Source organism: Schistocerca nitens, chromosome 8 (genome assembly GCF_023898315.1).
Source record: "Schistocerca nitens isolate TAMUIC-IGC-003100 chromosome 8, iqSchNite1.1, whole genome shotgun sequence".
NCBI classification, from domain to species: domain Eukaryota; kingdom Metazoa; phylum Arthropoda; class Insecta; order Orthoptera; family Acrididae; genus Schistocerca; species Schistocerca nitens.
The window spans coordinates 362,548,109-362,562,353 of NC_064621.1; the positions used below are offsets into that span (position 1 = coordinate 362,548,109).

The 14,245-nt window shown below is 42.0% G+C and overlaps 1 protein-coding gene across 1 annotated transcript in view; it reads left to right on the top strand.

Moving 5' to 3' along the window:
• LOC126198475 (unconventional myosin-IXa-like) overlaps positions 1-14,245 on the top strand; it is a 350,557-nt gene that overhangs the window by 293,341 nt on the left and 42,971 nt on the right. The window contains exon 30 of the mRNA XM_049934833.1: positions 7,036-7,291. Within this exon, the coding sequence (XP_049790790.1) occupies positions 7,036-7,291 (256 nt within the window). The remainder of the gene's footprint in view (positions 1-7,035; positions 7,292-14,245) is intronic.

A 14,245-nucleotide genomic window follows, 5' to 3' on the forward strand; every position in this document is an offset into this window, starting at 1 on the left:
AAATAGAAAAGATGATTATTTCCATGATAGCACAGGTCCATTGTAAATTCAAGATGACAGGCAAACTGCATTTTCCTGAGGTAAGTGATTTCCAGAAGAGTAATAAAGTATAACCCCTGTGAATTTTCAGTGAAGTGCTGCTAATAAAATTTTCAGTTTTTTTGAAACAAGGACAATATGTTAAAAGTAGTGTTCCTGGGAGCTGTGTGAATTTTCCAGTTGCCTTCTGGTATGGGACAGAGCTGCATAACTTCAGCAAAATTGATACTACATTGCTGTTTGAACCATGAAGAAAATACATTATCTCACCAGACACTGCCTTCTGAACTATGATGAAAATAAGGGGATAAGGTAGCAAGACAAGAAACTGAACTCTGAATGTTTGGGCAAGTGGCACACAAAATGGAACTCAAATAACACAAAATAAATATATTGAACAACCTACCCGCCAGGTTAGCCGAGAGCACTAATGCACTGCTTCCTGGACTCGGGTAGGCACGCCGGCCCTGGATCGAATCCGCCCAGAGGATTACTGACGTTGGCCGGTGTGTCGGCCAGCCTGGATGTGGTTTTTCGGAAGTTTTCCACATCCCGTTAGGTGCATGCTGGGCTGTTCCCCATGTTCTGCCTCAGTTACACAACTCACAGACACATGAACACGTTTGCACTATTCCATGGATTACACTAGACACAGGCAGCTGGGGTACACTAATTCCATCCCGGGGGGTATGGGGTGGCAGCAGGCAGGGCATCCGGCCACCCCTTAAAACTAACCTTGCCAAATCCGTTCATAACCGTGCCGACCCTGCAAAACTACGGGACATGGCACCAGCAAAAGAAAGAAAGAAATATATTGAACAACACAGTCAACTATTGATTTCAGCATAAGTCATAAGAGGTAATGTGTCAGAATTAATATCATCTTTGTCATTATCTTTGTGCATGTAGAAATACTCACCTTTTAGGAAGAAAAGGGGCGATGACAATCACAAAAGTAACTGGTACAGTGCATAGTGATTGTCAGTTTAAATTATGAAAGACAACTCCTCTGAATGTGAAAGAGTCAGTGGATAAATACACAAAACATATGGTTTGTTGGTTAATATCAACCAGTTTTCAAACACACAGAGTACTTTTGTTTGTGATTTAACAGTCCCAACTTTTTAAATAGATTATGTAGGCTTTAGCTACAATACCTTCCAGGTGTACTGTGGGGTTGCTTCTCTCTAATGGTGACAACCTGTGTATGAGATGGTACTCCATTATGTAATGCTCGTAGATCACTAGGTGTATGAAGGTTGCCATTCAAAAATAGGAGACAGTTAACTATTACTGTATCAGTATGGTGTATGGTGAACACAATGCTAATGTTTAGTATGTATGAGATAGTACTACACATGTACTATGTTCATCAGAAAGTAATTTATTGCCATCTGAGGAGGATCATTGAGCAACTTTGCTTTTCAACTCCAGATACACTTGAGTGTCGTCATTGACCTTGCCCTAATTTATTCTAATTTCAATTCATATTGCTTTCCTGAGAGGGCTTCACCAAGGCTCTCTTACTTACTCTTTCTGATTGCATTATCTTATCTCCATTTTAAGATGTAATTGTTGTTGTTGTGGTTGCTGCTGCTGCTGCTTCTGCTGCTGCTGCTGCTGCATCTGTGGGCTTCTATCCTCCCTTCCTACCCCATCATGTTCACACCATTTTTATTGCCTTTTCTCTTAATTTCTTTCTTCTTCTTGCATCTAATCCAGCCAACTGTGAACCAAGCAAAACATAAACGAATACTTTTTATTCTCTCACTCAATTGCTGTTTTTGCACCTGGTGAAGATTCTTCCATGTTTCTGGGGAACATTTAAAGGTGTTTTTTCCCAAAATTTTCTATGTTTTGAATGTCTTCTTGAGTTGTGTTAAATATTTATTAATTTTCTGGGATCTGTTGTTTGCTTGTTTGGTCAGTCCATTGGTTTGAATGATTTTTAAGTTTTGGACTTCGTTAAGTTTTCCAAAATATATTTTTAGTGATTTGGGGTCATCCTATTTCAACAATTTGGGGGAACCTACAATATTTGTCGTATGTTCTGTTTTGGATATTGAGATTTGTAGGCCTTCCTTCTCTGATATTCTTGTAAGGAGGTTTGAGTGATTAATGATTGTATTCTTTGGCAAGGACTGCAAGGTCATCCGCAAAGGCCAGGCAGTTGATATTGATTCCTTTGTGTCTCATTCCTAATTTATATGTTGATTCACTCCAGCCTTTTGAAGCCCACTTCCTCATCCATGATTCTTTTCAAAACACAAGTGAAGAGTACAGTGGCGACTCCGTCCCCTTGCCAGACTTAATTTTCTGTTGTTAAATGGTTCAGAAATTTTGCCTGGATTTTAATTTTTGATTTAGTGTTCATGAGAAATTATTTAATGAAACCGATGAGTTCATTATCCACTCCAAATTCTTCTTGTGTAGAGAATAGGATTTTTGTCTCAGTAGACTCGTAAGCTTTTTTTGTAAAGCTCACAAAGGTGATGCAATAGTTTTGCCTTATCTGGGGTGCAACCAAAATGAAGCCAGAAGTGTAATCACTTTTTTCAACCCTTTGTGTTCTCGTCTTCTGCGGTTGGCAGTGAGAAGCTTTAATCCCCAGCTTGCGATTGTGGGTACACAATGTTGTCACAGAGTGATTTCTACTTTGGCCACCATCTGACCATAATGAAACAATTATTACCAAACAGGAGCCTGATGCTGATATGCTTTCTGTGGAAACACTGCATTTAACTTACTTAGCTGCCACCAACAAAACTGTGGCTGTTAGTTTGGTAGAGTGTAGTTGGATTGCAAACATTGGTGGAGGATGTCGAAGTTAATATGCTATTTTCTTGTACCCTTTTGATAACTGTTGACTGAGGACTAGGATGAGAAAGTGACAGAGAGTGAGAGTTGACTCCTGACTCTCCAGCCAGCACTTTCAGTTCTCCCAACCACGGTAGAGATTCTGCCTTTTGCATTTTGTAGATCTGCAATTTGCCAGTTTTTTCTGTTTCAGAACTTAGTAATTATTTGTTCACTCTTGTGTAAGATAATGTTAGTATTTAGTAATTGTTATATCATGATTTAATGAAGGAAGCCTCATCATTGTTGTCAGTGGTAATCCACTTTTATTCCTTTGGTTTTATTATATATTTTGTTTTTTATGTAATTGTATAATGTCAATTGTAGGTGTATTTCTTTATTTTCTTCAAATGAATATTTTTTAATGAAGATGATGATTATATGATCGTTCCCTCATCCCAGTATGAAGCAAGAAGCCTTAAATATGTGCATATATGAGCATATTCATTTAGAAGAAAACAAATCGAAAATGGTCTTGATAAGGACCAATTGAAACTAAATATGAAATGAATATAATACAGTGAAACATTCCATGTGGGAAATATATATCTAAAAACAAAGATGATGTGACTTACCAAACGAAAGTGCTGGCAGGTCGATAGACTCACAAACAAACACAAACATACACACAAAATTCAAGCTTTCTCAACCAACGGTTGCTTCATCAAGAAAGAGGGAAGGAGAGGGGAAGATGAAAGGATGCGGGTTTTGAGGGAGAGGGTAAGGAGTCATTCCAATCCCGGGAGCGGAAAGACTTACCTTAGGGGGAAAAAAGGACGGGTATACACTCGCGCACACACACACATATCCATCCACACATACACAGACACAAGCAGACATTTGTAAAGGCAAAGAGTTTGGGCAGAGATGTCAGTCGAGGTGGAAGTACAGAGGCAAAGATGTTGTTGAAAGACAGGTGAGGTATGAGCGGCGGCAAATTGAAATTAGCGGAGATTGACGCCTGGCGGATAACGAGAAGAGAGGATATACTGAAGGACAAGTTCCCACCTCTGGAGTTCTCACAGGTTGGTGTTAGTGGGAAGTATCCAGATAACCCGGACGGTGTAACACTGTGCTAAGATGTGCTGGCCGTGCACAGAGGCATGTTTAGCCACAGGGTGATCCTCATTACCAACAAACACTGTCTGCCTGTGTCCATTTATGCGAATGTACAGTTTGTTGCTGGTCATTCCCACATAGAAAGCTTCACAGTGTAGGCAGGTCAGTTAGTAAATCACGTGGGTGCTTTCACACATGGCTGTGCCTCTGATCGTGTACTCCTTCCGGGTTACAGGACTGGAGTAGGTGGTGGTGGGAGGGTGCATGGGACAGGTTTTACACCGGGGGCAGTTACAAGGGTAGGAGCCAGAGGGTAGGGAAGGTGGTTTGGGGATTTCATAGGGATGAACTAAGAGGTTACGAAGGTTAGGTGGACGGCAGAAAGACACTCTTGGTGGAGTGGGGAGGATTTCGTGAAGGATGGATCTCATTTCAGGGCAGGATTTGAGGAAGTCGTATCCCTGCTGGAGAGCCACATTCAGAGTCTGATCCAGTCCCGGAAAGTATCCTGTCACAAGTGGGGCACTTTTGGGGTTCTTCTGTAGGAGGTTCTGGGTTTGAGGAGATGAGGAAGTGGCTCTGGTTATTTGCTTCTGTTCCAGGTCGGGAGGGTAGTTGCGTGATGCGAAAGCTGTTTTCAGGTTGTTGGTGTAATGGTTCAGGGATTCCGGACTGGAGCAGATTCGTTTGCCACGAAGACCTAGGCTGTAAGGAAGGGACCGTTTGATGTGGAATGGGTGGCAGCTGTCATAATGGAGGTACTGTTGCTTGTTGGTGGGTTTGATGTGGACGGACGTGTGAAGCTGGCCATTGGACAGGTGGAGGTCAACGTCAAGGAAAGTGGCATGGGATTCGGAGTAGGACCGGGTGAATCTGATGGAACCAAAGGAGTTGAGGTTGGAGAGGAAAAGTCTGGAGTTCTTCTTCACTGTGAGTCCAGATCATGAAGATGTCACAAATAAATCTGTACCAAACTTTGGGTTGGCAGGCCTGGGTAACCAAGAAGGCTTCCTCTAAGCGACCCATGAATAGGTTGGCATACGAGGGGGCCATCCTGGTACCCATGGCTGTTCCCGGGGGCAAGCTACGTACCCTGTTCTTTACAGCTTCACATCAGATTCTTTTGCTCAGTTGTGGGATGACTCTTTGGGAGGGGGGGGGGGGGGGTGCTACCCTCCTGGCTAATAAACTTCATGTGATCAAGGAGATCTATATTTTGCTTGATTGCCCCCACCTTTTTGGCATTTTGCACAAAATGTGCCATTGTCCCAGGTGTTACAAGACTACTGTCACATTGTTACATCTGTCCTCGGTTTTCTTCAGAAAACTGGATTGTCCTCCCAGATTTAAGTACCTGAATTTCCTTCGAGAGTTGGAGTCCCCTGGTTAGCGTTGGCGTTGGTTTGGGTGGCCTTTGACTTTGTCTCCATGCCAGCCAAGCGCCCTCCCCCCCCTTTCCTAAGTTTTGTCTGTTATTTTATGCCATTTTGTTTTTCCTTTTCTTGTGTCTTCTTCACCTGGTGTAGACCCTGTTGTGTTGTGGTATGGTGTAGGGATCAGGATTGGTCAGCGCCAGTGCTGGTGCCCCAATGTGCATAGCGCCTGTGGGGCACCCCCTGCTTTCGCCCACCCACCTCCCCTTATTTAGTCTTTACTCTTTCTGCCATCCGAAAGTTCCTTTTGCCACTTTGTTGGGCCATTTTCCTCTCCAGTTGACAGGACTGTGCTGTTTACATTCTTCCTCACTTAGTTTCTATCACCTCAGATCGGAGTCCAATGACCTTGCTCTTTGGTGTCCACCTGCTCTCTCTCCCACCCCTAATCAACCAACCGACCAACTTTGAAATTCTCCTAATTGTCCAACATTGTCAGTTTGAGTGGTCTTTAAAGTTAAATATTTTAAGTTTAGATATTTTGCATCACAGTGTGGCTTACAGAGATTTTGCTTCCTCTACTTTGATGTTTCTCTTGATAAAGTGTAAAATTAAATTAACAGTGAGCAGCTGTAGAGAAAGTGCTAAATACACTTGCGCAAGCTTAATAAGAAACTGACTTGAAGTAAAAGTCTGCTATGCTTTTGGTGTATATGATTTGTTTTACTTCATAATAAAATGTAACTATTTTTCAAGAATGACTGTGTGTATTCTTTTAAAGATCTGATACCTTTGTTGTAATCTGATATATTGATCAGCATGTATAAGCAGACAGACAGACAAGATTTTATAAAATTGGATTCAAAAAAGTTTTTTTACCTTAGTAATTAAATAGGATTGATTGCTACTCACCAAATAATTGCACACGCACAACTGACACGCAGATGGCCACTGTCACCTCAGGGCTTAATTTGATACTATTTTTAAATGTACTTTGAATGTGCTTGCCTGCCGCTAAATGGTGCCTCTCAGTGTTGATTAGCAAATATACTGTTTGATTGTTGTTATTCCAGATTTTTGTTACTTCTTTGCACATTAATTTCTAAACTATTATGCTGTGTGGTAACAAGAAAGTGATTAATTATTATAGGAGACTATTGCGTACTTTGTTATATACTCTTTAAATGATGATGATGATGATGCCAGTAATGTGTGTGTGTGTGTGTGTGTGTGTGTGTGTGTGTGTGTGTGTGTGTGTGTGTGTGTAATAATCCCTGGAGGAATAAATAATTAAATAAATTTTTGTCATTTTTAAACTAAAAATGACAGATTTTGGATGTTCAGTAAACTTTTTGCCTTATCAGACTTCATCCTCTGGAATAGCTGATCTTTAGATATCTCCACAATTGTAGTGTGAGCAAACTTTCAGTATTTTAATTTTGTCAAGTTAATATATAATATACACAGTGAACTAACAGCTAACTTACTAGTTATGTTTTCTAATTATCCATTCCACACATATTTCTCTCTCTCTCTTTCTTCTCTTTCTCTTTGAGTCTGTGAATTCATTGCGTTGTAGCTTATTTTACTTCAAGCACTGCTGTAATGCACTGAATGTATTCTCCACTTATTCACTTATTGCAACCTGTGCTCAATGATACGATACACACATATTTGCTATTCTTATTTTCCTGACACCATTTTGTAGAGTGGCATCACATGAAGACGCAAATCGGATGAATGCAAGTTCACTGGCAATTGTTTTTGCACCCTGCATCCTCCGCACAAATAAAACAGTTCCGGCACAAGATTCACTGCACGACATTGGACGACAGACTCAGTGTGTGGAGACAATCATAGCAGATCAGTTACGTAAAGTCAAGTCAACGTTGGCTGATATCGATACGTTGGACAGCGCCTGCCACACAGCCACGCACCGACTTTCATCCCTTCGTAGCTCCAAGGTACATGTTAGTCCTTTTATGCATCTGCTTTTTTAAGTAGAATGTATTTTTTCTTTTGCTGATTCATTTAGGGCACATTTGGCAGTTTCTTAATAAATTTCTTGTGTTGTTGATACTGTTCAGTATTGGATGACTGAAATGTTAGATAATTATTGTGAATTCCTACCTCTCCACATTCTCTCTTCTTCTCTCAAAGTATACTTTAGAATGGTGCCCGGTAGACCATCTGAAGTCACTGAATGACTTGAGTCAAATGCTTCCTTTGAGAAAGTAAGCATGAAAACTTCATAGATGTACAAAAACACATGCAAATTTTCAGATGATGCGAACATTGAAAATAGATGTTTCCCTCAACATCTGGTAAAGGAGGGAAGCCGTGCAGGGGTTGGACAAAGGTTTCAAAGTAAGTATTACAGGAACTCAGGAAAGAGAAACTGTGCCCTAACACAACTCTTTGACATAACTTTAGCCATACTCTTTGGCTTATTTATGTTTTGTAAAGCGTGTAAACATGTTCCCTGTGGCTAAGTGCAATACAATTAACATAAGTGGAAAACACTCAGTATGTTTTCCAGCATACTGTGTACACCAACAACCAACCAACGGATACTAATAACTGTAAGTAAAGCAACAAAATCTGACGTATAATGTGAATAATTCTCGCCACACTCAGTGCATACATGTTTCCTTTATATATCTTGCCACATCTATATGACTCCCACACTGCTGCAGACAAACAATAAAGATGTACCACCTGATGATGAACCACTAGGCGGTTGGAATCCAGTAATGGAATAGTAAAAGAATTGAAGAAAAAAACAAAAGGCGATACTTTGTTGTTATACTCATCAAGTAAAGTATTAGTTGAGCCTTGAGTTTGATTGTGCTCCTCCCTCCCATTTTTTCCTGTAGTGTGCTAGTGATACTACTCTGTACCTGGAAACAACATATGTGCATGTGAGAGAATAATTCTAGGTGTACTCCCATGTTTCTGTTAACTGTAGATTACAGCCACCTTTTGTCAAAATATCCCATTACAATTTTAACAAATACATTGCAGCCTCCCACCCACAAGCAATACAGTATGAATTTGCATTTAAAGATGGTATGACTTTTGTAACTACCGAGTTTGAGAGAACAGAAAAATATGAATTGCACCATAATCCAAGTTTGTGTCATTCTGAAATTTATTTTCGTAATAGCAGAGAAAATGAAATCAAGCTATAACTGCTGGGCAGTTATGTGGTGTATTGCATCGCTGATCATACGGCTTCATCTGATCCACGATTGGTTTCAGTCAGGCCCATTGGAAGAAATTCAGGGTGGGGGGGAGGCACCTGGAATATGTGATTCGTTTTCTGATGTTCCTCCTGACACTCACCTCGAGTTTGCAGCTCAGTGCTGCAGACCATCGAAAGTTTTGCTTAGTCTGCACATTCAGAGTGCCATATTGATGCCACTGGGTTCGAACAACAGAGACAAACATGATGTGTATTTTCAACTTTTAATGGCGTAATGAATAGTCCATTAAATTTTGGGCATGCACCCACACCAATAAAATTTCTTCCATTGATATTTTGGCTGCATATTGTCCAACTATCCTCAGAGGATGTCTGGACAATACGCGGCCAAAATGTCAGTGGAACAAATTTTATTTGCATGGCTGCATGCCCGAAATTTAATGGTCTTGAAACATACGTGTTTCCAGTGTGAGCGTGAAGGTATGGGCTATGTGGTCATGTGAATGCGGAGATCTGTGGAAACAGCTCAGCATCTTGAAGGGATGCGGTGTGAAAGATTTATGCCTTTGGATTAGTGCAAACAACACACACCTTTCTTCCAGGAGTGCTCGTTCTGCAAGTTTTGTGGAAGAGCTTCTGTGAAGTTTGGAAGGTAGGAGACGAGGTACTGGCAGAAGTGAAGCTCTGAAGACAGGTTGCGAGTCGTGCTTGGGTAGCTCAGATGGTAGAGCACTTGCCCGGGAAAAGCAAAGGTTCCGAGTTCGAGTCTCGGTCCGGCACACAGTTTTAATCTGTCAGGAAGTTTCACATCAGTGCACACTCTGCTGCATAGTGAAAATTTCATTCTGAACACATGTGTTATGTACCGCTTACTGCCTACACCTGTGATTCATCGCAAATGTTGGTTTTAGACAAGGATGACACAAAAATTACCAACTGATTTTGAAATTTGCCGCTTTGAACAATGACATTTGGGGGCTATAACTTGGTGATCAATCTTTATCTGTCTCTGTTGGTCCATTGTGGGCACAGGACAGCAGCTGGTCAAATATTAACAAAGAAATTCGTCAAACAGCCACATAATTGAGAAGTTATTTTATTTTATTTTCGCTACCAGTTTCTGCAGTTCGTTATGCCACCTTCTGGCCAAACATGCACCTCTCTAAGATAATTGATATTGGCATACTGGGGCCATATGTTCCTGGATGTCGTTAATTCTCAAGTGCTTCCTTTGAAGACTTGAATGCAGCTACACTCGTGTGAGTTGCTGTCAAGTCTTCAAAGGAAGCACTTGAGAATTCACGACATCCAGAAACATATGGCCCCAGTATATCAATATCGATTATTTTTTATAGGTATGTGTTGGGGCCTGATGATGGCATAATGAATTGCTGAAATGGGTAGTGAAAATAAAATAAAATAATTTCTCAACTGCACAACTGTTTGGTGAATTTCTTTGTTAAAAAAACTTCATCTTTTGTTGGTTCATGCTTAAAGTTCTATGCTAGTTGTTTGGTAGTTTCGTGCAAGTCTTTATATGCACCTTTACTGACTATTTGCAAAAGTCTAGCATTAAGTAGATGGTGAATGTCACCAATTGCAGGAGAAGTGCATGGAGGATTATTTCTTTACCTTGTACAAAGATAAACATGTTTGCTTGTTGTGTAGTGAGTCCTGTCAGTTGTCATGGATTCTAATATGAAAAAGCACTTTTCTGTGCAACACATTACTCAGCAACAACTTACAGGACATCAGCAGAAAGACAAAATCAAAATACAGTATGGCCTTGATAATCCAGCTCGGGGATCTGCCAATGTCCAGATTATCAAATATGCTGGATTATCGAGGTCATTTTTAAAAACGTGGTTTTGAAAAAGGGATATAAGCAAAAGCTACAGTTTTAATGTACAAAGGCAAATAACTATTATTAATTAAACACAACAGGTAGGAGTACAGTACAAAAGAATTAATAGGAGGCCTATGTATTACTTTCCTGTAAAAAAAAACAAAACTGAATTAAAAGTTGAATATCGCAACGGGCTATTGAATCAGTTTAAGCCACAAAATTTTAGAAATTTTCTGTATCCGTGTATAACTGCTGTATGTCATTAACTAAATAAAATAAGCACCATAGATTGAGTAAGATCAAGAATAAGCTAATTAATAAAAGTTGCTACCAAGATTTGGTGTAGTTGAATTGGAATCACTGCCTTTAGGAATAGCACAGGTATCTGACATTGTTGAGGGCCTGCAATGTGATGGACTGGTATATGTACCGCTGGTGGTTTAGCTGAAATTATCTTCTGAGCCCTTTGGAATGTTGCAGTAAAGCTAACGTGCTTCTTGGGTTGAGCTCTTTTGTGACAGAGATTATTTTGTATAATGATCAAATTCATAACTTCAGAAGTGCTGCATTGTTGGTTGTTCTGAGCAACATTCACAAAAGTGTTTAAGGTTCTGAAGCACTAGCCCAAGACGTGTGTTGCAGCAATTTCTTCCTCATCATTCTCAGTTTCTGGTGCCTCCTGTGGGTTGAAAACATTTCGTAACATCACATAGTCAGTTAGGTTGTCTTTGTTAACTAAATTTCTGTCGCTGTTGATCCATTCTTAAACACCTTCTGCTGGAAATGCACTCAGTTTGTTAGTGGATTTTGAATTTATCACTCATACAATTTTAGAGTGATCAGCTGTCGACTTATCTTTATTTACATTGGTTTCCACCTCGACTCCTTTGACTAGTTTAAACTTAAGTTTTCTCCAGGCCTAACAATGCAACTGCCTTATCTTGATGAGAATATACTCAGTCAGTGAGGTAGATGATTGTTAGTGACGAGGTGCCACTCTGAACAGTTATGATGTTTCTCGAAAGAGTCTAATTTACTGTGAACTGCGCTGAGCTAAAAATAAGGAATAACTTCTTATGCATGCCAGACTGCACAGTCTGCTGGATTATCGAGTGCCGGATTACACGGTCTTACTGTATTGATTATTACTTTGGACATACATAGGTTGGCCAAACTAAGAGTACAGTGTGACAATGCAGTTATACACTCCTGGAAATTGAAATAAGAACACCGTGAATTCATTGTCCCAGGAAGGGGAAACTTTATTGACACATTCCTGGGGTCAGATACATCACATGATCACACTGACAGAACCACAGGCACATAGACACAGGCAACAGAGCATGCACAATGTCGGCACTAGTACAGTGTATATCCACCTTTCGCAGCAATGCAGGCTGCTATTCTCCCATGGAGACGATCGTAGAGATGCTGGATGTAGTCCTGTGGAACGGCTTGCCATGCCATTTCCACCTGGCGCCTCAGTTGGACCAGCGTTCGTGCTGGACGTGCAGACCGCGTGAGACGACGCTTCATCCAGTCCCAAACATGCTCAATGGGGGCAGATCCGGAGATCTTGCTGGCCAGGGTAGTTGACTTACACCTTCTAGAGCACGTTGGGTGGCACGGGATACATGCGGACGTGCATTGTCCTGTTGGAACAGCAAGTTCCCTTGCCGGTCTAGGAATGGTAGAACGATGGGTTCGATGATGGTTTGGATGTACCGTGCACTATTCAGTGTCCCCTCGACGATCACCAGTGGTGTACGGCCAGTGTAGGAGATCGCTCCCCACACCATGATGCCGGGTGTTGGCCCTGTGTGCCTCGGTCGTATGCAGTCCTGATTGTGGCGCTCACCTGCACGGCGCCAAACACGCATACGACCATCATTGGCACCAAGGCAGAAGCGACTCTCACCGCTGAAGACGACACGTCTCCATTCGTCCCTCCATTCACGCCTGTCGCGACACCACTGGAGGCGGGCTGCACGATGTTGGGGCGTGAGCGGAAGACGGCCTAACGGTGTGCGGGACCGTAGCCCAGCTTCATGGAGACGGTTGCGAATGGTCCTCGCCGATACCCCAGGAGCAACAGTGTCCCTAATTTGCTGGGAAGTGGCGGTGCGGTCCCCTACGGCACTGCGTAGGATCCTACGGTCTTGGCGTGCATCCGTGCGTCGCTGCGGTCCGGTCCCAGGTCGACGGGCACGTGCACCTTCCGCCGACCACTGGCGACAACATCGATGTACTGTGGAGACCTCACGCCCCACGTGTTGAGCAATTCGGCGGTACGTCCACCCGGCCTCCCGCATGCCCACTATACGCCCTCGCTCAAAGTCCGTCACCTGCACATACGGTTCACGTCCACGCTGTCGCGGCATGCTACCAGTGTTAAAGACTGCGATGGAGCTCCGTATGCCACGGCAAACTGGCTGACACTGACGGCGGCGGTGCACAAATGCTGCGCAGCTAGCGCCATTCGACGGCCAACACCGCGGTTCCTGGTGTGTCCGCTGTGCCGTGCATGTGATCATTGCTTGTACAGCCCTCTCGCAGTGTCCGGAGCAAGTATGGTGGGTCTGACACACCGGTGTCAATGTGTTCTTTTTTCCATTTCCAGGAGTGTAGTTAGTTTTAAGTTGGCAAATCATTAAAGCCTTTTGCTGAAGGCGAAATCTGAGGCATGCTTCTTTGACATTGCAGATTTACAAATAAGTTTATTGAGATGGACAGTTGTTTGCTGTATTGGTGTGGTGGCTGATGGCATTAAAAACAGTTTGTCTAATCATGTTGCCACATGTAAAGAGACCACTGATTTGTTAGACACAGTTCTATTAGCAGTTTTTGTTCGTGATGTAGATGTGGAGCTCAACATAATGGAAGTGTTATTAGCATTACAGCCAGTAAAAGGAACATTTTATTTACTAATGGCATTTCAGAATTTTATGATAGAAGTATTTAAGGGAGCTATTGTAAAACATCAAAAGTATAGAAATAATGCCCTCCACACATGAATATAAAAGTGAGCATCTGAGGGTAGGTTGAACGTAAAATGAATGTACTCCCAAAACCATGTGTTGTGAGGCATAATTTGTTTGTGTGGCGTGTTGTGAAAGAGGTGCTATTACTGTGGGTGCTTTACCCCATAAACATTGTTATGGAAGCTCTAGTTCTGACTCCATGTGGTAGGAGTCTTGGTGTCGTGTCTCTTGACGAGGCAGCCCACAAGCTGATGTATATATGTGAATCAGATGGATGGGTCACCAAAGTTTGCCCATGCCTGATCTGTTGTAATGAAATCCAGAACAAAATACATTAGTGACAATACAAGATAAGGTGTCACTACCTCAGCTGTTGAAACGACTGTAAGAAAAGAGGATTGTGAGGACAACAAGGAGAAAATCAGAAATGTGGTGAGGACAACTTGGTTCAAATGGCTCTGAGCACTATGGGACTTAACTTCTGAGGTCATCAGTCCCCTAGAACTTAGAACTACTTAAACCGAACTAACCTAAGGACATCACACACATCCATGCCCGAGACAGGATTCCCAGACTGCAGCGCCTAGAACCGCTCGGCCACCCTGGCCGGCAATGAGGAGAGGAGACTAGTTGTTATTACACAGCACAGAGAAAATAAACATTTAAATATTGTGGTACATACTACAGTTGTTGTTGCGACTGTGATGGTGGTCTTCAGCTGAAGTCTGGTTTGGTACAGCTCTCCATTGTAGTCTGTTGTGTGCAAATGTTTTCATCTCTGAATATTTGACCTACATCAACCTATCCCTTCTTTTTGTGAAGTAGTGTCGTAAATTTCTTTTCACACTGATTCAGTTCAGTAGTTCTCAGTTAGTTAATTGATCAA